Below are 25,920 nucleotides of genomic sequence, written 5' to 3' on the forward strand. Positions count from 1 at the left end.
TGTTTCTGTAGTGTGTTGTTACTTTCTAATCTCTGGACAGAGACTCCTGGCCTAGAACATCCCATCCTTGGCTCCAACTACGTGCAACAACGGAATTGGGCAGCTGCAGCTCCCAGTCCCAGCCCTGCAGCACTCTCCAGGGCCTCTCTCCTGTTTCCTCTGTGGGGCTCTGCAAAACCTTGCTAACAGCCTGCAATGGCAACTCAAGGCCCTTTTTCAGAGTTGCCCTGCTTCATTAACTGCGAGAGGATTAATCAAATTATGATCCTAATTAGTTGGATCGTGTGCCTGACACCATGCAGCATGGGTGGCAGCATGGGTTTGTTTTCCTGGCCCTGTGGGAGGGGGTGGAGGGGCTGAAGGCCTTTGGCTGCCTGCACCCTTTCAGCTGCAGCTGGGAGCTGGGCTCTGTAACAAATGCTGTGGTGACAGCTCCTGTCCTGCTCGCTGAGACATAGGTTGACAGGAGCTAGCAGCGTTCTACTGCTGGCTTCACTTGCCTATTCTCTGGTGACAGGGATGTCCAGGCAAGGTGGACACTGGGTAATTTAGGGCCTTGATAGATAATGTGAAATCCTCTGTCCTTAGCTGTCTTCTCTCCAAAACCCAGATGGGGGAAATGCTTGTGTTTTGCTTGCTCAGCTGACGTGATGGGTGTCTCCTCTTTCCCCAGTTGCTGTGGAGCAGTGTGTGAGACACCGCAGCCATGTCTGACTTCGTAGAAAGTGAAGCAGAGGAGTCGGAGGAGGAGTACAACCAGGATGGGGATGTTGTGCCCAGGGTAACCAAGAAATTTGTAGAGGAAGATGAGGATGGTGAGTCTGCCTGTTTGTTCTGAGTTTGCTGGATAGTCTGTGTGCCTCACTGCTCTATTTCACATCCCATGACTGCAGATGGAGCAGTAACTGTGCTGTAATAGCAGGGCCATCTGTGGTCGATAATCTCAGCTGTTTAAGTGCCTCTCTTCCTTAAAGCGCTTAGGTAGGTTTTATATTTGGCAATAGAAAACACACTGCTTCACTCTCTTGGGACTTGCAGTCACACAATTTGAGAGTAAACAGTAAAAGCAGAGGAATTCTCCTAGTGTGACCACTCCACCTGTTCCCTCTGCAGAGAGACCATGAGAGAGGAAGTGGGATTCTGGCATGAGCATCTGGCTGCATTCTGTGCCAGTAAAAGAGTTCAGTTAAAACTCTGTGTGGATGGTGTGAAGGAAGATGCTGTTTGCACAGAAAAGGCAGATAACCAATGAGTAAATGTCTACCACTTGCTGCTCTCCATCCCAGATGAGGAAGAGGAAGAGCTGAATCTTGATGATCAAGATGAGCAGGGAAACCTGAAGGGGTTCATCAACGATGATGACGATGAGGAAGAGGAGGAGGAAGCCAGTGACTCTGGAGACTCTGAGGATGATGTTGGCCACAAAAAGAGAAAGCGCAGTAAGTTTCGTCATGATAGCTCGTAGCAGGCCACAGTGTAGTGCTGTCACTCTGTCCTGGGTGTCTGCATGGGCTAGGTAAGCTAAACCCTTCTTGTTGGTTGGGAGAGTGTAACTCATCTCTGCTTTCTTCTCAGCTTTTGATGATCGCCTGGAGGATGATGATTTTGACCTCATTGAAGAGAACTTGGGTGTCAAAGTCAAAAGAGTGAGTTGTGTTCCCTTGCTGATGTTAATGGTGTGTTGTGTCTTAGCATGAAGGAGGGTGGGCTCTTGCCTGGTGTGTTTGCTTCTGCCCTCTTGGAAAGGGAGAGCTGAATACTTGAAGGAAGCGGGATCTCTTGCTGTCCAGGCAACTGGGAACTGGCTTTACAGAGTTTGCAAAACCACTTTCTTCTGGTTCCTAAAGCCTGCTCTACTCCTCCCTTCCCATCTCTGCAAGACAGTCTCATAGGAGGCCATCTCAGAGTAGGCATGGTGCTAACCTCAGCATCAGCACAGGCTGTTGTGGGCTTTAAGGCTCTCCTGTAACACTCCCAGAGACACGTGAAGCCAGGCTGGCATTAATGGTGGCAGCATGCAAGCAACACAGGCCTGGCCTCAGTGCAGTTCTTGGCAGGTGGTTATGTTGTGTGCACAGTGCCCAGTGGTCTGGGCTCAGTCCTGCAGAGGAAGGGTAGTTCTGACCTGGCAGAGACCATACTTGAGCTTGGGTGTCTGTGCTGGGTGTTCTTGGCACTAACAAGGCTGTTTGCTTGCAGCAAAAATTCAGGCGTGTGCGGAAAATGTCTGATGATGAGGATGATGAAGAGGAAGACTATGGAAAAGAAGAACATGAGAAGGAAGCCATTGCTGAAGAAATCTTTCAGGATGGTGAAGGCGAGGAAGGAGGGGAAGCTGTTGAAGCTCCTGTTGCTCCACCAGAAGAGGAAGAGGAGGAGGAGGAAGATGAATCTGGTGAGTATGGATGGTCAGTTCCATCCAAAATTTGTCCTAGGATTAAAGCACAGGAACCAAATTAAGACTCTGAGCTAGAAGTAACCAAGGGCTATAACGCAACTGTGGTCAAGCCCTTGCTGGTCTGATTAGTACAGTCTTCAGAATTGAAATGTCTTGGAGTGGCAGGTTTAGTTTGTCTGTACTGCTTTGTCCAGAAACACATATGCTGAGGTGGTGAATGTCTCCTCTAAGCTGCCTCCAGAGTGAAAATGCTTCAAAGTAAAGAAGCCATAGCACTGTTTAGTACCTAGTAACACAGTGCACGCCTGCCTGCCTTCTCTGCAGCATCAGCCCTTCACCACTGCTAGTACTGTACTGAAAAAGTTTCGAGAATTCTCTCTGTCTGCTGTCCAAAGCAGCAAGGCCTTCTCAGTGCACTGAGCTGTAGATGGTTGCCAAATGGCTTTTCCTGTGCTTGGAAGTTTGCTTTAGATTGTTATTGTGGTTCAGACCCCTGGAATGTCTGAGGTTGGTGTAGAAGATGCAGTGAGTAGCAGAGCAGACCGACAGCCGGCAGCAGCTTGAGTCTTCGTGAAGGCTCAAAATTGCACTGACTGAGCTGAACTTTATCAGAGATACCAGTGGAATATGAGACTGTCCTGACTACTAAATTGTTTCTCAATGCCCAGACATTGATGACTTCATTGTGGATGACGATGGACAACCTCTGAAGAAGCCAAAATGGCGAAAGAAGCTCCCTGGATACACAGACGCGTAAGTGCTGATCGGAAGTTGGCCTGGAGCCTTGAAAAGAGCGCTCAGCTTACTTGATTCTTGCAACTGCAGAGTGATTCAGCTTGTGGTTGGATATTGCTGGTCTCTTTCCCCAAAGGAACTGGGTAGATTGAAACATGGAGCTTTTAGTCTGTGATTTCTTAAACATCTCGACTCCTTTACTCCCCTGGATTTTTTTGATACCAAAACTAGTCCCTTAAGAGAAGTATTTGCATGGAAAACTCAAGGAGTTGTGTTCCTGTCCATGGTTTTTCATTTTAGGTGCAAAACTAACTCTTAGACTTGGGTGCTTGGCCCCCTCTGTGTGTCTAGAGTAATGTTCTGTGAACTGGTCTATGGGGCTGAACAATCACTTTTTTGCCTTCCAGTGCTTTGCAGGAAGCTCAGGAAATCTTCGGTGTGGACTTTGACTATGATGAGTTTGAGAAGTACAACGAGTATGACGAGGAGATGGAGGAGGAATATGAGTATGAGGATGAGGAGACTGAAGGGGAGACTCGTGTACGCCCCAAAAAGACTGCCAAGAAACGTGTCAGTCGACGTAGTATCTTTGAGATGTATGAACCCAGTGAGCTGGAGAGCAGTCACCTGACGGACCAGGACAATGAGATCCGCATGACAGACATGCCTGAGAGGTTCCAGGTGAGGGAAGAGAGTACAATAGCATTTCAGCTCCCACTGAATACAGCAGGCCTGGGACCTGCAGGCTGACCTTCTCAACTGGCTGCCGGCATCTCTTTTTTCCCTACTTGAAGATCCCACCTGTCAAATGTGTGGGTTAAAAGTCTGCTTTCAGATGTAGTGGTGACGTTGTGAAGTAGCTGTGCAAGCCTAGGTTTATCTGGTCTTGGTTTCTCTTTGGCCACTGGGTGCCAGTGTTCTACTCCTGGGAGTGGTGCAAAGGCTTGTTGTGCTCTGCTGGATGTCCTTTATGCTCGATGCTGTTAGTAGTGTCCAGAGTTACATCTCTGGATAGCAGGAGTGAAGCTGCAGTGGCACTGAAGGTTAACTAGGGTTTCTAGGCTACCTGTGCACCAGCCCATGTGTACCTGTTCTGTACAAGGTGTTTCTGTAACACACTTTAAGCAGTGATTTCAGTGTGGAGTCCTGTTTGTGCTGTTAGGAATCATTCTGGTATCTCATATTTTTGTCTTCATTTTACCCTATAATGAGGCTTTTCCTGAGCAGTCCATGTTCTTCATCTTGCTTAACCATATGTTAATGGAATTCTGTGCTGAGGTTTGTTACTCTCATTTGTAAAATGGGACATTGGAAGCTGCCAGCTCTTCAGAAGGAGCCTTTTCTTCCCATGCCAGTGTGCACAGCACAAGGGACCTCTGTGTGTAAGGTCTTCTGGCCATGTGTGGCCTGTTCACACAATTTGTTATCTTCATGGATGTCAAGATGATTAGGGCAGGCCTTTGGAAGGAGAACTGACAGGGACTAAATGCCCAGAGAGGGTTTGGTTTGCATTCTGTTATTCTATGGGTGCAGCAAGAAAAGCAGTAGCAAGGTTAGAACAAACACAGATGGATTGGAACAGATGATGTCACTGCAGAGGGACCAGAAGTCTGGTAGGAAGCGAGGGTAGCCTTTGATCATCATGGAAGGTTTCACACCATTGCAGGCTTCTCCACAAAGAACTGTTAGCTGTCCTTAATCTGGTGTAAAGCTGATGCAAGTTTCCTGGGCGCTCAGAAGATGTGGACTTTGAGATGCTGTCCTCAGCAAAGCCCTATGAGTAGAACAGAGCCCACAGGCAATCTGCAGCTCCAAACCATAATTTGCAGGTTGTGGTAGCACAAGCCCTGGTGTTACCTCTGCTCATCCTGTTGTCTTTTCACAGCTGCGATCTATCCCAGTGAGAAATGCTGAAGATGATGAGCTGGAGGAAGAAGCTGATTGGATTTACAGGAATGCATTTGCAACACCCACCATCTCCTTGCAGGTGAAGGACTATGCCTGAGACTTCTGTCCTAAAAAGCCTTGAAGGTGCTGCAGATTTCCAGCCTGGAGACATTGTTCTAGGAGTCTGCTCAGAGGAATGTGGTGCCCAATGTACCTTCATGGCTTTCTAGTTTGGAACAGCAAATTTAACATGCACACATTTTCACTTTTGCATCTCTAGAACACATCAAAAATGGAACACAGAAATTGCAAAAATAATTACCAAGAATGGTTGAAGGATCTCTGAGCCACTTTGCACTTAGGGCTAAAGAAGCATTAGACATGATCTGCTTTTAACCATCAATTTATTAGTTACTTTGGCCAAATGCTAATTCCATTTTCTTTTAAGTCAATCAGGGCTGGGATGCTTTTCTGTGGTCTAAAATCCAAGTGTGCAGCTAAGCCTGCTCTTAAGAGTACTACCATTTTCCAGTCTTAGCCTGGGCTGGTGTTTTAAGGGGTCAGCTCAGGAATACAATCAACACAACACTTTTCTTCTTTTTAGGAAAGTTCTGACTACCTTGACCGTGGACAATCCAGCAGCAGCTTCAGCCGCAAGGGGCCCAGCACCATCCAGAAGATTAAAGAAGCCCTGAATTTCATGAGAAATCAACATTTTGAGGTAATTCACAGCTCTGCTTCATTGCCAAGATAAGGTCTGAGATGCTGTCTCCTTATCCAGGTAGGATTAGCCAAGGTGCTGCTGGAAGTATTTGGGGCAGCAATCTTGAAGGGGCTGCAATACCATACCTGGGTGCCTCTCCTGTGCTTCCCTGGAAAGTGCAGCTTATCTTGCATGAGCTGTGGCAATACAGTCCTTTAAGGCTTGACTGATGGGGCTGCCATTACTGTACTTCCCTGATCCTGGACAAATGGACACTAAATGAGGTGGAGGGATTCCAGAGTAACCTGAGCTTCGCTGGTTCCATTCAGCCTATTCTCTGAGGCGTTGTCTGATGTTTCAGAAGTTTTCTGGTCAATGTGGTGTGTTCTTTGGTGGAATGGTGTTCAGAGCCATCACATGGCTTGCTGCCCCATTAGCTTGTTCTTCCAAATGGAACAGGAGCATTCTCTGGACTCTTGGTTGTCAGGAACAGCTTAGTCTCCTGCTTGGTGGTTATGAGTCTCATTTCTGATTCAGGTCCCATTCATCGCCTTCTACAGAAAGGAGTATGTGGAGCCTGAGCTGCACATCAATGACCTGTGGAGGGTCTGGCAGTGGGATGAGAAGGTGAAGAGTGTTTTCACTGCTTGTTATCCCATCAACATTTAACATGTCTCCAAGCTTAGCTTGATACTTTCAGCAGATTTTTGTTCTGGCTGTGCAGACCCTGTTTGCATTTTTAACCTCTGAGAGTTTTTTGCATGTTTGCTATCATGTGGTCATAAAGAACTCTCTGACTATAGAGGTTTCAAAACAGTGCTTCCTCTTCACTGAGTTCCTTTTGTGTAATGACATTTCCTGCAAGGAGTGCAGGTTCTTTCTCTGCTATCAGGTGAAGCCAAAGCTTGATACTTTATTTTTCTGTTAATGTATCTCTGAGATGACACCTGCCATAGGTATCACATCTGGGCTTGGCTGTAGACAGAGGTTTTGATGATTATTTTTATACGATGAATATTCCCAGATCCTGGGAGCCCCTCTTTGGGAAGGGAGGAATTGAGTGTAACACACAGCTATGGCTCATTTCACTGGAAATCTTTGTTCTCATGGTAGTGGACCCAGCTGAAGATCCGCAAGCAGAACCTGACACGTCTGTTTGAGAAGATGCAGGCCTATCAGTATGAACAAATCTCTGCTGACCCAGACAAGCCCTTGGCAGATGGAATAAGGGCCCTGGATACTACTGACATGGAGAGGTATGGTGCCATGACTTCCTTATATTCATTCCAAAACATCTTAAAATGTGTGTTAACTTGCCCAAATAGCACAGGCTGTCTGGCTACTGCAGCACACTATCTTTAGCCTCCCCAGAAAGTCAGTAATGAGAAATACTTCAAACTCCTTTGGAAAATGAGCCCAAATTCTCCTTCGCCTGATGTATATAAGAGCAGGTTCCTTGAGTGCTCTGACAATGGCTCAGCTGCAAGCAGAGTGTAACATGCTGGCTTTGCATGCCGTAGGCTGAAGGACGTGCAGTCCATGGACGAGCTGAAGGACGTGTATAATCACTTCCTGCTCTACTATGGGAGAGACATCCCCAAGATGCAGAATGCTGCCAAGGCTGCTCGCAAGAAGCAAAAGCGTATCCGAGAGGATGGTGAAGAAGAGGAAGGTTTGTCCTCCCAGACTTAAAGTCTCCTAATTGTGACCTGGTTCAAAAGAATAGTAAGAAAGTTTGTTGAAGAGCTTTTGTGTTTGCACAGAACATCTCTGCTCCTTACTTCTGTCTCAGTTTAGTCCCAGGTCTTCCAGGCAACTCTCAAAGTGTTTAAGGTTTGATACACAAGATACTGCTTTCTGATGGACTGAATGCCAGCCCTTGTGGCAGGGGCCAGAGCATGGATCAGCCACCTTGATGTGTGTTTGGATGTGCAACTCAGATTCTGCTACTAAAACTACAGAAGAGTGAAACTGAGGAGGAAAAGATAGCTTTTGCAGGGGGAGTTTCTAACCCTGAGTAATTTTGAGGCTGCTGTGACCTTTGAGATGTCTTTGTAGAATTTAGGAACTCTGCTGCGTTTAATCCCTTTGCTGTGCTTCTGACACTCTGCAGCTGTCTGGATGCCTCAGTAAAGAGGCCTTGCTAAATGTATCTTTTCCATAGGTGAAGGGGAGGATCCAGAAGACGATGAGCAGAAAGGGCCTGAGCTGAAGCAGGCTTCCCGCCGGGATATGTACACCATCTGCCAGACAGCTGGGCTGGGTAAGGGCTGGGCTCTGCCACACTGAGCTTGCAGTGGCCTGCCCTGCATGCTCTTCTGGGTGTGTCACTTACCTCTAGAAGGAGGACAGGGCCACAAAAGTTACCAGAGGGTTGGAGCGCCTCTCTTATGAAGAGAGTCTGAAAGAGTTGGGATTGTTCAGCCTGTAGAAGAGAAGGCTCTGGGGAGAACATAGTCCAGCCTTTCAGTACTTAAAGAGGCCTAAAAGAAGATGGGAGAGGTTTTTAAGCACGTCCTGTTGTGACAGGACAAGGGGTGATGATTTTAAACTAAAAGAGGGAGATTAGATAGAAGGAAGACGTTTTTTACACTGAGGGTGGTGAAACACTGGCCTGGGTTACCTAGAGAGTTGGTAGATGCTGCATCTCTGGAAGCATTCAGGTCAGGCTAAATAGGACTCCTAGCAGCCTGCTCTAGTTGAAGATGTCCTCGCTCACTGCAGGGGTGTTGGACCATATGACCTTTAAAGGTCCCTTCCAAGACAAAATATTCTATGTCTGATACTTCTGCTCAGTATAAGCTACAGTACCCCATCATCACTTTTGTGGTGGTTTATTGTGGTTGTTTTTTGTTTTTGTTTTTTTTTCACCAGATGGCCTGGCTAAGAAGTTTGGTCTGACACCTGAGCAGTTTGGAGAGAATCTCCGAGACAGTTACCAGCGTCATGAGACAGAGCAGTTCCCTGCAGAGCCCCTGGAGCTGGCCAAGGATTATGTCTGTAGGTCAGTGCATCAGGGTCTTCTTGGAGGTCCTGCAGATGTAACACAAATGAAGGGATCTGGGGGTCTTCTCAAGTCCTAAGCCTTCCATGTTGTCTTTTTGCTTTTAGTCAGTTCCCAAGCCCTGAAGCTGTGTTGGAAGGAGCCCGGTACATGGTGGCTTTGCAGATAGCCAGGGAGCCTTTGGTCAGGCAGGTTCTGAGACAGACTTTCCAAGAAAGAGCCAAAGTCAACATTTCACCAACCAAAAAGGGGAAGAAGGTAAGGAAGGGAGCTCTGACTGTGGGTCAGTTCAGGGAAGGATCTAAACAACATACAAATGCTCTTTTTTTGCATCTGAAAACTTCCTCTGTGTCACTGGCAACTCTGAATAAATCTCAGAGCAGGATGTGAGCTGGGCTGTTGCAGAGGCCAGCTCAACAGCATGCTGCTTTTCTAATCTCAGCATTTCATCAGACCTGATTCTTGCTGTTGAGGTGTTGCCTTCGATTATTGGAACAGCCTGTGTTGCTCTGGGACTGGGAACAAATTCCACTGTGTCCTGCTGGGGGAGGAAATGCAGACTGGCAGGCACAGGGGTGAGGGTGTATTGAATAAAACCCATTGTCTGCTGTGGTATACAGAAGGCTCTTTCTTCCTGAATACCCTGTGTGCATGCATGCTGACTGTCTCCCCCCTCTCCTAGGATATTGATGAAGCCCACTATGCCTATTCTTTTAAATACTTGAAGAACAAGCCTGTGAAGGAGCTGCGAGATGATCAGTTCCTGAAAATGAGCCTGGCTGAGGAAGAGGGACTGCTCACTATAGATATCAGCATTGACATGAAAGGAGTGGAGGGGTGAGTCCTCCCCACTTGTGCCATCCATGCCTTAGCAGAGTTTGTTCATCCATGCTGCCATGCTGTTAGAGCCCTTCTGTAACCCAAAGTGCTCCTGCAAGTCACAGCCTGGTAATTTCCTGCACTTTAAAGTCAAGAAGCCTCTCAAGGTCTTGTTTTTTTTCTTCATCTTAGTGAAAACTTCAGCAGACATCTGTCTTACTCTTTTGAAGGAAAACTCTGAAGCCTTTAAGATTTTTGTGAAGGGTGATGCTTATTCCTCAAGCATCAACCCTTGCTGTGTGATCCTTGGTTCCTTCCCTGCACATCTGAGTAGCCACACTGTGCAATGTGGGTATGTTGCAGTGTCTGTGGGCTGCCTCATGCTGCACTGATCGAGCCTCTGTGCTGCCAGCATGGCCTTCAGCTGTCATCTGTCTAGCAGCACAGCTTCTGCAGCTAGAGGAGTGTTTGATGGGAGGATGGGATCGTCTCCAGGTTTTGCAGGCAGCTGTCTAAATCTGACATGCTGCAATTACATCCTTGTGCAGGAATCTGCCAGAGGTGGTGTCACTGCAGGGGTTTGGAGCACTTCTGTATCTCCTCCTCATGTTTCTTGCAGTTACGGCAGTGACCAGACATACTTTGAGGAAATCAAACAGTTCTATTACCGGGATGAGTTCAGCCACCAGGTGCAAGAGTGGAATCGGCAGCGTACGATGGCCATTGAGCGGTCCCTCAACCAGTTCCTCTATGTGCAGATGGCTAAAGAGTTGAAGAACAAGCTGTTGGTGGAGGCCAAGGAGTATGTCCTCAAGGTGAGATGGGAGAAAGGTGGGTTTGAGTCAGAGCTAGGGTTACAAGTGCTGACAATCCTGCAGCATGCTGGGGACAGGCCATACACAGGCTCTTGGGGAGGAAGAGGCAGGCAAGGGTCTGGGTCTGGTTATTTCCCAAGGATGGAGAGAAAAGCAGACGCCTCAGTGGGAGGAAAGATGAGTTCTGTGATTCTGAAGAGTTGGTCCTAATCCTGACAGAACATACTGTGTGGCTATCTTGAACAGCAAGAGAGAAGAGAAGGGCTGTGCCAAAGCACCTGCAGTGGATTTTCTCACTCCTCTCTCCCCTTCTCTTCCCCCAGGCTTGCAGCCGGAAACTGTACAACTGGCTAAAAGTAGCTTCATACCGTCCTGATCAGCAAGTGGAGGAAGATGATGATTTCATGGATGAAAACCAAGGGAAGGGCATTCGGGTGTTAGGCATTGCATTTTCCTCAGCCAGGTAGGAAAAGAGAAATTGCCTCTGGATCCATGTGCAGCTTTAGTAGCCCTCCATGTCTGAGTGGTCTCTGTTTTGCAGGGACCACCCTGTGTTTTGCGCCCTTGTTAACGGCGAAGGTGAGGTTACAGACTTCCTCCGACTGCCACATTTCACAAAGAGAAGGAACGCCTGGCGTGAGGAGGAGAGGGAAAAGAAGGTGAGCCTTGATGCATGATGAGTGTCCACAGGTGGCTTTTGGAACCATGTGATTCTGTGGGCTGGAGAGGAAATTTGAAAATGGCTCAGGCCTTGTCATTCTTGCATGCGAGAATGCTGCCTTTTCCCCACCTTGTAGTTATTCTGGTGGAACAGTTGCTTCCAGTTAGATTCCAGTTCATCTCTTTGGCTTCTCTTATGAGGAGTGGCAGGGCCTTGCCATTCCTGCGTTCTGCTAGTTGGAGTATTGTGAGCTTCTGTGGTCACAGCTACAGAATTTTTCTCTCCCCAATCCCATTATAACAGCAAGAGGCTGTGGGACCTACAGGAGCTTAGGGCAGTGCTCTGACTTCCACGCCCTGTTTGCACTGATTTCCTGATCACACCAGAATGTGATGCCATCAGTCTTTCCTCTTCAGAGCTTTCCTGTTTGTCCTTAAAGTGGTCAGGAGCTTCAAGGTCAGCCTGTGGAAAAGATGTTTAGCCATGTTCACGCCATGGTGGCAGATCGGCATGGCAGTGGGGGAAGGATTTGCTGTGTGAAATAGAAGTCCAGGGCTGGTAGCTAGCTCAGTACAGAAACCCTTAAGCTTTTCTGCTCTGACCTGTCTCACTCCTGCTCTCCTTTCCAGGCTCAGGATATTGAAACCTTGAAAAAATTCCTCCTCAACAAGAAGCCTCATGTGGTAACAATTGCAGGCGAGAACAGGTCAGTCTTTGTGTTCCTTCCATTTCCTAGTCTCTTTGCAATGTTTTTCTCATGCTTGTCCATGTTTCACTGTTTTCTCTCTATGGTGTGAGGTAACCCTTTGGGGTTAACTCCCTGAGTGATTCCAGGACCAAGCTTTGTGCTGTGCTCTCAGTCCCCTTGACCATCTCTCCCTAGGGATGCTCAGATGCTTATGGAGGATGTAAAGAGAATTGTTCATGAGCTGGATCAAGGACAGCAGCTGTCCTCTATTGGAGTGGAGCTGGTGGACAATGAACTGGCCATCCTTTACATGAACAGCAAGAAGTCTGAGGTGAATCTTCTGTTATTCCAGTTATCCCTTAGCCTGTTGCTCATTTATGCTGCCTCATCCTCCATTTGTGCTGTCCCTGCCTTGCATCATCTGCTGCCTCATAAGATCCATTTAAACTGTGGCGTACTGACCTTTCGATCAAGGCAAAACATCTTATGTAGGCTTATGTACAAGCAGCTGTACAAAGTAGATGTGATGAAGTTTGAAATGAATCTTGCTCAGTGGAGTGAATGAAGGTTGTTTCATTCCTAGTCACAGCAGAGCTCCTGGGAGCCTTTGACCTCAACTCTCTTTGCCCTGAGCAGCAAATGCTTCCTGTGTTCCAATCCTTATCCAATGTGTCTTTGCTACTTGTGCTACAAGGCACAAAAACATCAGCAGGGTTTTCCCTAATTCTCTGGGCTCTTGCAGAATGAGTTCCGGGATTATCCACCTCTGCTGCGCCAAGCTGTCTCCCTGGCTCGCCGCATTCAGGACCCCCTCATCGAGTTTGCCCAGGTCTGCAGCTCTGATGAGGATATTCTGTGCCTGAAGCTCCACCCTCTGCAGGTAAGTTTTCCTTGTGAGATCCTTGGGCAAGAAAAATCCTTCTCTGCAAGAGGAAGATGCCTGTGAGAGTTTTCTGTCAAAGAAAATCATTCCAAGTTGAACTGGTGCAAGTTCTGCCTGTTCTGTGCTGTATTCATGCTACACAGTACCTTTGTTTTTTTCTCCTTTAGCTTCATCAGCCTCTTGCCTTTAGGCTCTTCTCAGGGGTAACTCCGAAGTGCAGCTCTGCTCTTGAGAGCCAGTCTGCTGTGTTTGGCTCAGCCTACTTACAGGGAAGTGTTGCACATACCTCCTTGCAAGGCTAACACCTCTCCTTTCCATCAGGAGCATGTGGTGAAGGAGGAGCTGCTGAATGCCCTCTACTGCGAATTCATAAACCGTGTGAACGAGGTGGGAGTGGATGTCAACCGGGCCATCGCTCACCCTCACAGCCAGGCTCTGCTGCAGTATGTGTGTGGCCTGGGACCACGCAAAGGCACTCATCTGCTGAAGGTAAAAAGGCTTCTGTCCCTGCCACAAAAACAACCCATCACCAATAACGTGTGAGTCAGGGTCCTGTGTGCTAGATGCAGCTGACAGCTCCTTGATGTGTTTCAATATGTGTTATCTCACTGTGCCTAACCCCAAAGCTCTGCATGGGTTTATGTCATTGAGACCCAAGCAATTCAGCAGATCCATCAATCCTAGCTAGCTCCTGAACCCACAGGGTGCAGTTAAGAGTATCAAGACATCTCCATACTGTAGAAAACACAAGGCAAAGAGCCAACGCTTTTCCAGAGAGTTGGACCTGTTCCATGTGGAGTCATCTCCTTTCATGCAATGTTGAGACACAGGCAGGGGGGCAACCATTTATGAGTGATGATGGGCTTGGTTACGTCAGATGCTTTGAACACTGCAGTGTCCAGCATGAGTCCTCTGCTTTTCCTGGAGAACCCTTGTGTTTAAATAGCAAGTTTATACTGTTACCTCTCTCTCCAGATCTTGAAACAAAACAACACACGTCTGGAGAACAGGACCCAGCTAGTTACAATGTGTCACATGGGACCCAAGGTGTTTATCAACTGTGCTGGCTTCATCAAAATTGACACAGCGTCGCTGGGCGATAGGTGGGTGCTGGGCTCCATTCAGTGCCTTACAGGGCGTGGAGTTAGTGTGAGCAAGGGGCCAAAGCAGTCTTGTTCTGTGGAGTCTGTGTTCCCAAGAGTTTCTGTGTGACCCCTCTGATTGCTGGCCAAGTTCAAGTATTGCTGGTTATTAATTTGATTCTTAAGGGCAGCTAAATTCACCCAGCAATGTGAGCTGCAGAACATTAATTATATAGCCTGCTATGGTTTGGAAGACCCTTTGTGGTCAAGAGGAACTCAGGTGAAAATGGCTGTTTCCTAACATAGTCATTGTGCACTCCCGTCAGTAACCTTCGTGCACTTCTGCTTAGTTCCTGCCTAGTAATTTTTACCAATAGTATTTTTTTTTTTTTTTTATTTCTCTTGGGTTTCCAGCTTGAGGCACAACTCATCAATTTAGCTTCCTTTTAAACTAGTAGCAGTACTGGGAAGTTTGTAGAACTTTAGATCAGTGGTAACTAAACAAGATGTGTGCTTGGAGGATAGCAGTTAACTAGTTTCTGAGTCTCTGACTGCGCAGAAGGAAATGTGCCTGCTCTTGGGCTGGCACTGTGTCCTTTTTGCCCTTGAAAATTAGTGTGAGACAGGACACCTGGCTGAATCCTTACGCTGAGTGATCCAACCTTGCTGAGTCCCTGGTTCTTGAAGAATACAAGTCCCAGAGATGCAGGGGGCAAAGTGCAGCCTCATGCAAAGAGCTGGATGCAGATGGCTGCTCTGCCAATTGGCAACACTTAATTTGCATGAGGAGAGAAGCTGCAGAGAGCTGTGTGCTCACAGAGAGCCGTCACGCAGTCTACCTATCATCCAAAATGCCCAGCTGTACCTTTGCAGCTCAGGAGCTGCAGACTGAAATTTGTCATGTCTTGCCTTGGCTCCTGTTGATTTAACAACATAAAATTCACTTTGTCCCATGGAGGGCAGCGGTGGCAAAGCAGCCACACAACCAATAGTGGTACTCCACAACCTGCTTTATTATTTTGCAGAAGGAGGTGACTCTGGAACCTCACAGAGTCCTTACATGGACATTACTTTGGTTTTATTTCAGTACTGATTCCTACATTGAAGTCCTAGATGGGTCTAGGGTCCATCCAGAAACCTATGAATGGGCAAGGAAAATGGCAGTGGATGCCTTGGAATATGATGAGTCAGCAGAGGATGCTAATCCTGCAGGAGCTCTAGAGGAGATCTTGGAAAACCCTGAGCGTCTGAAAGACCTTGATCTTGATGCCTTTGCTGAAGAACTGGAAAGACAGGTGTGCTGGGTTGTTCCTGCTGCCGAGAGGCAGAGGAAGCTCTGCCCTCCAGCTCAGTTTCTATATTTTATAGCTGGCAACCCTTATCCTTTTTTGGAGCTGAGCGTTTAGCTGTTGCCATCATAAGATGTATAAACAGTCATGAAGAGTATTCGGTGTCTGACAGTGGCATGTAGTAAATGCTCACAGAGAGCACCTTTGGAGCAGAGGGAAGGAGGGGGCAGGAGACAGTAATTATGCTGCTTAAACTGTTCTCCCTCAAATGAGCAAAGTTGAATGTATTGGTTCTTCTGACCTCCCCATCATCGGGTGACTGAGTTCCCCAGTTTGATGGTACCCTGTGCGTTTCTCTTTTTTACATTTGTTGTTTTGCTAAGTTCCTTGAGTTCTTTAATAACTTACTGCCTGCTCACCTCTTTCCTGGTGCTCATGGTTTCATGACCTTTTAATACCACACAGGGCTATGGTGACAAGCATATCACTTTATATGACATTCGAGCTGAGCTAAGCTGCAGGTACAAGGACCTGAGAACCCCATACCGTTCTCCAAACACAGAGGAGGTCTTCAATATGCTGACCAAAGAAACTCCAGAGACTTTTTATATAGGTACATCCCTGGTTACATTCCTGATTTCTGTCATCCTGACTCTGTGTGTGTAAAGGTGGGGCAGAGGGATCTTGGTGAAAGTGGTGGTGGGATGGTGCTCTGGTTACATGGATATGAAGCAGCTTTTTAAGCACCTGAGTACTTCTAATACCTTCATGCACAGCTGCCTTAGATTGAGGGAGCTGCTCGGCCCTGCAGTTGGCTGTCAGTTTTTCATTCTTTCCTTCTTTTCTCCCAACACTCCCCAGGTAAAATGATCATCTGCAACGTGACTGGGATAGCCCACAGGCGGCCACAGGGAGAAAGCTACGACCAGGCCATACGAAATGATGAATCTGGCCTTTGGCAGTGTCCTTTCTGCCAGCAGGATAACTTCCCAGAGCTCAGTGAGGTGAGGCTGTTTCTCCTCATGGGGCCTGCTCTTGTCAGGAGTTTGATATCAGCAGGCTTGAGCTTTTTGTATTCTTCGGAGACAAAGTTTCAGAGGCAAGATTATGTCTGCAGTGCCCCAGGACCCCAACATGAATGTGGCCTTTGTCTGCAAATACAATCTGTTCCACTTGTGACTAATTGCTTCAGTGTAGATTTGACAGATCCTTCATGGATTTTAGTGAACTGGGCTAGGAGTGAAATGGACCTGGGGCTAAGCTGACCAGATCTGTGCAAATACATTAGGCAAGCTTTTTTGTGGTCTACACAGAGAAACTATCTGTGACACTGAGAACAGAAGGTTGTTCTGTCACCTTCTCAATTATAAGAACTTACCTGGACCCCCTGCTGCTTAATGCAGCTGTACTTTAGGTTTCCTCTAAACACTGCTGAATTCCAGCCTTGGTAATCCGTGACTTTAAAACTCTTACAGCCATCATGAGAAACCAGCATTAGCTACAGGCTTGTATTCTGGGTCTAAAAACATGCTGACCTTCCTGATTGCAAAGCTCCATAAGCTGAGCAGGACCAAAGCAGGAAGATTGCATTACTGGGTGGTATTCATTGAAGTTCTCTGTCACCTGCACTTCTACACATCTCTGCTGGCTGCCATCAGTTTGCCAGCACAGCTCTTAGACTTGTTTGAGTGTGAGCTGCTGGAGCTATTTTATTTTCATGATGAGTAACTTATTTTTGCCTTGCTCAAGGTTTGGAATCACTTTGACAGTGGCTCCTGCCCAGGTCAGGCCATTGGAGTGAAGACACGTCTAGATAACGGCATCGCTGGTTTTATCCCAACAAAATTTCTCAGTGATAAAGTGGTCAAGCGGCCAGAAGAAAGGGTGAAGGTATGAAAGCAGTGGATTTTCACATATCCAGCAAGAGCTGGAAGAACCTGGAGGCCATACCAAAGATTCAGTTTGGTTAATGATACCATTCCCTAAATGACTTTTCAAACCTTGTTTTCATCTAACGACTTTAAATCAGCAGCGAGTTCAGGTTCTGGTTAGTGTCCTTCTCCCACAGTGCAAATCTCTCTTGGCAGCTGGTGGGAACCCTGTTAATCAGTTAACATGTGCACTGCAGGAGGATTTATTATAGTCTGGCTAAAGTCTGGGTTTAAGAGACCAGAAGGCATTCTGATGTAGAGATGTTCTTTGTTTCTGGCTTTCTGAAGAACAGCTTTCACAGAACTGCTGTTAGATATGCAAGGGTCACTCTCCTCCTCCTGTAGCTTCTTTTTCTGTCCAGATTAAGTTGTGGAGATCATCAGAGTTACTGGTCCTGCTCAGGACAGGGATTGGGATTCTTAAAGAAACAGAATCACATATTTTTACCTGATGATAAAATAGAGGTTTATCATCTTTTATGTCTTTTGGAATCCCCCTGACAGTCCATGGAGGTGATGGATATTTCTCTAAGATCAGAGGTCTGTCAACAGCTCTTTAAAGAGTCATTGTTACCTTCAGCATGGCTAACTTGACTAAGACATTGCAGTTCTTGTGGTGGTATTTTTCCCATTTAAGAAGATGGGGAACACCTTTGGGTGTTTTCCACTCTTTCTGAACAGGCATAACTGCTTTCCTGCACATCAGGAAGTCCAGTTTTGCTACAGAGTTACCTAAAATAGCTAACTTAGTGATCCTCAGCCTCCAGACATGCAGCTTTCTGTGTGGTACAGGACATGAGTAGTAGATGTGCTGGAGAACTGCCCGTTTTTACATTAACCCCTTTTGATTCTAGTTATCTTGGGGATCGGTTGGGTTTTCAGTTTGTATGGAAGGATCAGTTTTCAAGGTTGTATCAGTCTGAAGCAAGTGAGGTGATTTGTACCTCCTTAGCAGCAGCCTGACCCCACACAGATCGCTCTGCAGCACAGGGAGGCTGGAGTATCAGCCAGACCTGCTAATCAGCTTTGCCTGCCCCTCTCCTGTAGGTGGGAATGACCGTTCACTGCAGGATTATGAAGATTGATATTGAGAAGTTTGGTGCAGACCTGACCTGCAGGACCTCAGACCTGATGGATAAGAATAATGAGTGGAAACTGCCTAAAGACACCTACTATGACTTCGACTCCGAGGCAGCAGATCACAAACAGGAAGAAGACATGAAAAGAAAGCAGCAGCGAACAAGTGAGTCTCTAACTGTTCTCTCCCTCATAATGTCAGCCTTCCCAGGCTGCTCCAGGAAAACAAGCACAATTGGACATTTAGCTGTGATAAAATAGTGTTTCTTGGAACCCTAAACACTCCACTTTATCCCTCAGCATACATCAAGAGAGTAATTGCTCACCCATCATTCCACAACATTAGCTTCAAGCAAGCAGAGAAGATGATGGAGACCATGGACCAAGGGGATGTGATTATTCGGCCAAGTAGCAAAGGGGAGAACCACCTGACTGTCACCTGGAAGGTGAACGATGGCATCTACCAGCACGTGGATGTGCGAGAAGAGGGCAAGGAGAATGCCTTCAGCCTGGGTTCCACACTTTGGATTAACACAGAGGTAAGAGCCCTGCAGAGCGTGCCTGAGAAGCAGTTGGTGGGGGAAGGAGAAGAACCCATTTGGCAGGGACAGGTTGGCACAGCTGTTCTGTCCTTGCAGCTGCTTTCAGGCTGTTGGAAGGTAACTTACATTGTGGTTCTCCAGATTCATAGACAATACTCAGCAATCATCTTTTTTATCCTCAAAGCATCCAGCCTTGCTGTGCAGAATGTCTAACTGAGAGCTGTATACTAGGATAAGAGTTCCCCATTCTGCACCCTAAACTCCTTTTTAAATGTGTTTTTTGAAAGGAATTTGAAGACCTGGATGAAATTGTTGCTCGCTATGTCCAGCCAATGGCTTCTTTTGCCAGAGACCTGTTGAATCACAAATACTATCAGGACTGCAATGGTGGAGACAAGAAGGTGAGCCAGTCCCAGACTGTGGTAGCTTTTGTGGGAGATAAAGGGAGCATAGTATAAATTGCCTTGTCTCAGGATGGGTCTTAAACTCTGTGACTCTGGCATGAGCTGCTGCTGGACTGAGCTCTCTAATCTTCCTCTTCTTTCTTGGGGCTCAGCAGTTCCTAGCTGTAGGTCTCAGGGGATTTTGTCTGGGTGCAGTGGAGTTAGGACATGGCAGTGTGGTTTGCTGCAGCAGTGTGACAGAGCAGCAGAGGGTTGCTCTGCCAGCAAATACCACTGAAGGGAGAGTGTTTGCTTTCTGTGACCTGGTGACATTTGTACACCAGCCCTACGCAGCAATGGTACAGTTGGTCATCCTTGTTAGATCAGTGGCATCAGGGCTGGGGGAAAAGGCTGACCACAGCATAGAGACAGATATCTGTGGGCTCTGTGTGCTGCTGAAAATGTAGGCTCTCTTTGAGCATTTCTCTTCTTTGTCTCTGTGATTAGAAGCTGGAAGAGCTGCTGATAAAGACCAAGAAAGAGAAGCCAACATTTATTCCCTATTTTATCAGTGCATGTAAAGATCTACCTGGCAAATTCCTCTTGGGATATCAGCCTCGAGGCAAACCAAGGTAAGTGAGAGGCAAGCCCAGCACATGCAGTTGAGTACTGCCAGTACCACAACTCAACTTCTTGCTGCCAGTTTCTCTTCCAGCTCTGTCAGTATCCCCATAGCTTATGCCTCCCCTTACATAGGGTTTGGCCTCCTTGGTGATAGAGGACCTGTATCTGGAAGTAAATCTCACCCAGGAGACTCCTGTGGTTCTACCCATCTGGCTGCCACAAACAATACTGCCCTTTACAGGGAGTGTCACAGGAGTATAGGCAGTGATTGATAGATTTTTGCACGGAAAGACATGGAATTTTGGAGCAGTTGTTTGAAAACAGTATCAAAGCATCTTGGGTAGGTCTGTCTGTTATCATTATGGCCATCACCTGAGCTTGTAGGCTGTGCTTGTTCTGGCTGTGTCCTGTTGGTGTGAGAGTGCTGTACAGTGACAGGTATGTCTCTGAAGCAACCTGTGATCTCTCCTGCTCCTGCATTCACTGCTGCTCACAGGATAGAGTATGTGACAGTGACACCAGAAGGATTCCGCTACAGGGGCCAGGTCTTCCCTACTGTGAATGGACTCTTCCGATGGTTTAAGGATCATTATCAGGACCCTGTTCCAGGTGAGCACCCCAAAACTTGAGTGACTCAACTGCTTGTTTCCTGGGTGTTGCACAATAGACAGTTACTCAAGGACAGTTCTTTGTCCCCAAAATGTGTCTTAGGTTTTTCTGTATGGGGGAAGTTTCAAAGCAACACTCAAGTCTTTGGCTCCCATGGACCTGCTGAGAGTTAACCTTTCAGCCAGCTGGGCCATACATCAAAGACTGGGCTTGTCCCCTGGGCTCCTACTGTCATACACTCCTGCACACATATTCCCTTGCACGCATCATCTTGTCAGTACCAGTGTTATCTGCAGTTTTTTTTCAAAACTCAAGTTTCAGGCCTATAGCTGCTCTCCTAGAAGTAATCTCTCTCTTGGTTTGTATTTTACACAGGTATTACCCCCAGCAGTAGCAGTCGGACCAGGACTCCAGCCTCCATTAATGCTACTCCAGCTAACATTAACCTGGCAGGTCAGTGCAGGCCTCCCAGGTTGGAATTGGGATGTGAGCTCCTTCTCAGGCTTTGTCTAACATGATGAGTCTTTCTTGCAGACCTGACCCGTGCAGTGAACGCTCTACCACAGAACATGACCTCCCAGATGTTCAGTGCCATCGCTGCTGTGACAGGCCAGGGGCAGAACCCAAATGCCACCCCTGCACAGTGGGCATCCAGTCAGTACGGTTATGGAGGCAGCGGAGGTGGCAGCAGCGCATACCACGTAGGTGTCACTTAAGATGGCCTCTCCTTGCTGCTGGAAAGCATCCCGTGGGGGCTCCACTGGGAGCCTAAGTGGTTATTCGTTGCCTGGGATCATCCAGTGCTATGGATCTACAGAGCCTGGCTGGTTTCTTGGACCAGGTTTCTTTTTGCCTGCTGTGGCTGAGGCAGTGAGGCACGTAGTAGAGCCCTGCTTTGGGGAGAGTTGAACCAAGTAGCATATTGGTCTGGCCCCCAAGGAATGTGGCAGGGTGGAGGAGCAGGATCCAGCGGTGAGGGCTCACAACCTTCCAATTGTGCCCCTGAACTGGCATTGTGAGCTGCCAGTGGCAGAGATTAGCTGTGCAGCTATGCGCTGAGCTTGCAGAGCTTTTCAGCTCAGTGTGTTAATCCAAGCCGTGCCGGCAGGCAGCACCTCAGCCCAGCCCAACACCCAGAGGCTTTGCAGGGAAAGAAATGGAATTGGACTGTCTTGGTTCATGCCAAAGCCTTTTCTCACATGTGCTGATGCCTCCCTACTCCCAGCTGATGCTGCCACCTCCCCAGCTGACACCAAGGCTAAACCCAGCTACGGGACTGAGGTGCCTGGGTACAAAAATGCACCCAGCCATTGGCAAGAACCTGATGAAAAGGTGGTGCAAGACAAGGCTTGCAGGGAGGAGTGATCCTCTTTCAGACCACCTTGGGAGGCTTTCACAGAGTTTGGCACAGTAAATGCTGAGCTGAGGATAGGCAGGGACTGTGGATAACGCAATGTATTAATCATCAAGGCAATCTGAAGGAAAAGTGGGGGGCAAACACCAGGATGCAAAGAGACTGAACGCTCCCTTGGACAAATAGTGAGCCAGGCAGCTTGAGATGTGGAAGCACACCATCCTGGGAGCTGTTGCGCCTTCTCTGCAGCCCACAGGGCCAGAATTTGTGTTCTTCATGCCCACTGCAGGACATCATTTCTGCTAGCTTGCCCCAAGTGTCTTCTGTGCCCATCTCTTGCAGCCTTTACCTTGGGTTTGCTCAAGCATCTCCCCTTGTAGCTTGTGTGTGATGAACAAGGAAGGCAGGCTGTGCTGGCCCGGGTTGGGTGGGGGCCATCAGGGACTCTCAGAGTGACAAATGTCCTGTGCTCAACAGGGTGTTGCTCCTTCTGCCCTGCACTCCTCTGCTCCCTACAATGGTCACTCCAAACCTCTCCCTGCCCAGATGAGAGTCTCCAGCAGGGCTGGGAGCATGCAGCAAGGACATGCTCCAGCCTCTTGGGCAAGCAGGGCAATGTAGAGCCATGCCAGTCCTCCCCCAGCGCCACAGCCCAGTGGGATTTGCACTCTGTCCCCTAAAAATATCTGCTCTCTGCAGGTCTTCACGACTCCAGCACAGCAACCGGTGGCCACCCCTCTGATGACCCCCAGTTACTCCTACACTACTCCCAGCCAGCCGATGACAACACCCCAATACCAGCTCCAGGCCAACACCACACCCCAGTCCACCCAGTCCCAGGCACAGTCACAACCATCATCCAGCTCCCGGCAGAGGCAACAGCCAAAGTGAGTGGCTCTGGGTGCCTGTATCTGTCTTTGTGCCTTCTTGATTGCTGTATTTGATCCTTATGGAAACAGCTTGGTTGGATTACCTTGCACCTTCCTGCATGGGACCCTTGTGGAGGGAGGGAAGGCGGGCAGGGAAGCTCTCCTGATGGTGTGTCTCACCTTCTGCCCATGTTGTTGCAGGACCAACAGCCACGCTGCGATCGACTGGGGGAAGATGGCCGAGCAGTGGCTCCAGGAGAAGGAGGCTGAGCGGAGGAAACAGAAGCAGAGGTTGACTCCTCGGCCGTCTCCCAGCCCCATGATCGAGAGCACGCCCATGTCCATCGCCGGGGACGCCACGCCGCTGCTGGACGAGATGGATCGATAGGCCCTGCCGGACCTGACCCGCGGCCTCCACCCCCTTCACTAGGAAGGGAAGGGAGAGTGAACTGTTGAAAGCAACTTCCCTTAAACACATAAACTCCTGTTTTATACCTTGTGAAAAGGTGGGAAATGACTCCTGGTGACGTGCACCTGAGCGAGTGAATAGACTTGGCAGGGCTGGTCTGAATACATATGCTCCATATATATATAAAAATATATCATAGGAAGGGACACTGCAGTGGCCTCTGCATTACAGGCCCTGATTCAACACTTTGGAAGCTCATCAAAGTAAGGAGGAGGTCAAACGAGCCTGTCCCTGTACACACACAGCAGTCTGCTTTCACTGCAAAGACTGGGAAGAAAACCTAGCTGAAAGTGCAGACCATCAGCCTGGAATGAGCCTGTTTCATTTGGATTTGCCCAAACCCTGACTGTCACCTCTTCTTGTCCTGAGAACACAAAGCAAAGTCACAGGGGTTGCAACAAGCAAGCCAGAGTTCTCAGAAAGCTTCTGTGGTCGTTTGCTCCGTGTTCTCATGTGTAATGGGCTCTGCAGAATCTGTGCCAACTCCCAGCTGTGTTCGTAGGGGTCTAGCACAGCAGCTCTGGGGCTCGGGGTCTTGCTGGAGAGAAACGCAGCTGTTGTACCAAAGGCTTGCTATCTCCTCTGGCTTCTTTTTGGAACAATATTTATTTAGTTGTTGATTTTTATTTTTTTTTTAATCAGACTGCAAAGCAAAACGCCAGCCTACGGCAGCTTTCCTGAGCACAGGACAGAGATGTGGGGACTAAAATGCTCTGGGAGCAGTCGCTGTTGTGGTGGAGAAGGCAGAGCAGCCAGGAGTGCACAGCCTGCTCCTCCATACCTGCTTAACCCTGCCCAGCTGTAACCAGGAGGGGTGAATAAATAGTGTTTCTACTGAAGGCTGGTTGAGAGGTTTTCTGCTTGCACCCTATGCTGCCTGCCTGCCCTCTCCTCTTAGCCATGGATTTGTGTAGCAGCAGTGATGAAAGTCAATGCTCCTTCTCCATCTGTTGCTTGGAGTTGCCCTCTGTGTGCTGAAGCTTTCACAGAGAAGATGATTTGTATTGAGCTGTTGAAGAATAATGTTTTGTTTTGAATGCCTTGTATGAAGACACCAAACTGATATCCGGGCACCTCCTGGAGAGGTACTGGGAGGGACGGGGAGGGAGTGGGACACAGAATGCAGATAACTTTGGTTGTGTCAGAAACAGACCACTGCAGAGCTACTGCCAGCATCCAGAGGCATTTCTGAACTGGAAAGTTCCTGCTGCACTCACTCCCCTCTCTTCTGCTTTGTTAGTGAGGATTTTCTATGGGAGCAGAGTCTTTGTTCCTTCCCAGCTCTCCTGGTTAGCCTCCTATCCCTAGGAAATGAGCAAGAACAGCAGATCTTAAGAAACAAAAGTCTTTTTTGCATGTAAATGCTTCTGAAGAATGGCAGCCACCCGGGAGGCAAAGCAAAGCTGTTTCTACAGAGAAATGCAGGTCCTGGCTCAGCCATCTCCTCAGCAGCACTGGGGGCATACATGGTCATGATCCTCCGTGGGCAGGGTGCAGGTGTGCTAACCTTAGGCTATTTTTTTATTTTATGAAACTGTCTGACAAGTTTTGACTGGGAGCAGCTCCTTAACAGGATTATTGGACCCATAGAGGGGCATGGGGGACTAGTTGTGCATTGTCAGCAACTTTTTGGCTCTCTGGTTTTAGTTTTCCCTTTGCCATCAATAAAAGTTCTCCTTTTGGGAAGATGCCCTCTTGCCACATGTCAGTGCTTCGTGCTGTGAGCTGTGGTTGTTGCCACAAGGACTTTGCACTTGTTAGTGCTGCTTGAGAGGGTGTGATGTCTCCCCACAATCTTGATATTTCCCTCTGGGTTCTTATGATCCACTGATTTCAGGGATTTGGGATTACATCCTATGCTCCTCTGGGAACCGAGGGGTTTACAGCTCTCTTCTCCAAGCCTCAGTGCTGTCTGATCTTCCCAAGGCTCTGTCATAGCAAAACAGTGCTCGGCTTCTGTTGCTCAAGGTTTTTGCATTCTGGAATCTGATGCTGGTGTGGGAAAAATCTTTCTACTGGTCTCACTAGGCAGGAGAAGGGAACACTGGACCAAGCCGCAGTCCTTACTCAGAAGTGCTTTGCAGCATTTGGTGGCAATGCCCTGTCTGGGCACTGCACACAAACTCCTCACTATGGGAGCCCAGTTACCACTGAAGGGAATAAATCAGGCTGTGATCACCATCAGGGGCAGCTTGCCCTGCCCCTGCCTCTCCTGGGGCACATTTGTCTTTATCCCAAGGCTGGAAAAGATTCTATTGTCCTATTCCAAAGAGTTCTTGTACAGCATTTGAGGAGCCTCCGGGGAGGGACAGGGGCCTCTGCCCCTGGTGCTGACTGCCACTGTTGGGGGCTGGAGCAGGAGTTGGTGCTGGTGTGGAAGCACTGGGAAAAGGCAATGGGTTAGGCAGGGGAGGGAGCTGGAATGCTGCAGTTCATTAATTAGTGCTCTAGAAGAGCACTCCCTGGGGTCCTGGAGCTCAGCCCTCTGTGGCAGGGGACTTGAGATCAGGGCTCTACCCTGTGAAGGCTGTGGGATGGGAGCAGTGTCCCCAGCCAGAGCAGCAATTTGCTGTTCCCAGTGCCCAGTAAGAAGTTACAAGCTGGTGGGAGCAGTGCAGAACAGCTCCAACCCATTCAATACCCACTTGGCTCCAAGTATTTCCCGTCCCGCAGCCCCAGAAGTGGGATCAGTTCTGGGATTTCCCCTGGAAACAGACCCCAGAGCAACCCTTTCTCCCCACAGACACGGGGCCAAGGCCACACCATCTGCTCCAGCAAATAACTTTATTAGACAGCCACAACCCACCCAGGGGGAGTCAGGGCTGTGGCTCTTGTGCAGGCTCTGCCTCAGCTTTGCTTTTCAGCCTTTTCTTCCTGTTTCTCTCCTTCCTCCTCCTCTTCCCACTGGTGGTGGGACCTGGGGATGCAGTGGTGAGTGCCGGCACCTTGCTCAAGCCCTCCTGCACTGGGGCATTGCTGAGGATGGCGCTGACCACTTCCCCCAAGTCCAGCAGTGGGGCCTGTGGGTCCTGCCCAGTGAGGGCAGCAGCTGCAGGACTGCTTAGCAACTTGGTTTGGGAAGGGTTTTTCCTTTTCAG

The 25,920-nt window shown here is 48.3% G+C and overlaps 1 protein-coding gene across 1 annotated transcript; it reads left to right on the top strand.

Annotated features, from left to right (window-relative positions):
• The first annotated feature begins 696 nt into the window (after positions 1-696).
• SUPT6H (SPT6 homolog, histone chaperone and transcription elongation factor) lies at positions 697-24,448 on the top strand. Its single transcript, XM_054394116.1, has 36 exons — positions 697-815; positions 1,287-1,439; positions 1,576-1,646; positions 2,200-2,395; positions 3,067-3,151; positions 3,541-3,814; positions 5,019-5,120; positions 5,625-5,741; positions 6,261-6,350; positions 6,837-6,979; positions 7,244-7,395; positions 7,888-7,986; positions 8,598-8,727; positions 8,835-8,985; positions 9,410-9,564; positions 10,166-10,361; positions 10,685-10,824; positions 10,903-11,020; positions 11,652-11,728; positions 11,906-12,041; positions 12,453-12,590; positions 12,915-13,082; positions 13,569-13,696; positions 14,763-14,970; positions 15,430-15,577; positions 15,826-15,968; positions 16,714-16,854; positions 17,943-18,138; positions 18,273-18,511; positions 18,802-18,915; positions 19,405-19,529; positions 20,018-20,130; positions 20,506-20,583; positions 20,665-20,831; positions 22,184-22,371; positions 22,555-24,448. Exons 1-36 carry the CDS (start codon positions 707-709, stop codon positions 22,739-22,741), a joined length of 5,175 nt encoding a protein of 1,724 aa, XP_054250091.1. The 5' UTR covers positions 697-706; the 3' UTR covers positions 22,742-24,448.
• Positions 24,449-25,920: the final 1,472 nt, after the last annotated feature.

The sequence above is a fragment of the Indicator indicator genome, chromosome 30, assembly GCF_027791375.1.
Source record: "Indicator indicator isolate 239-I01 chromosome 30, UM_Iind_1.1, whole genome shotgun sequence".
NCBI lineage: Eukaryota > Metazoa > Chordata > Aves > Piciformes > Indicatoridae > Indicator > Indicator indicator.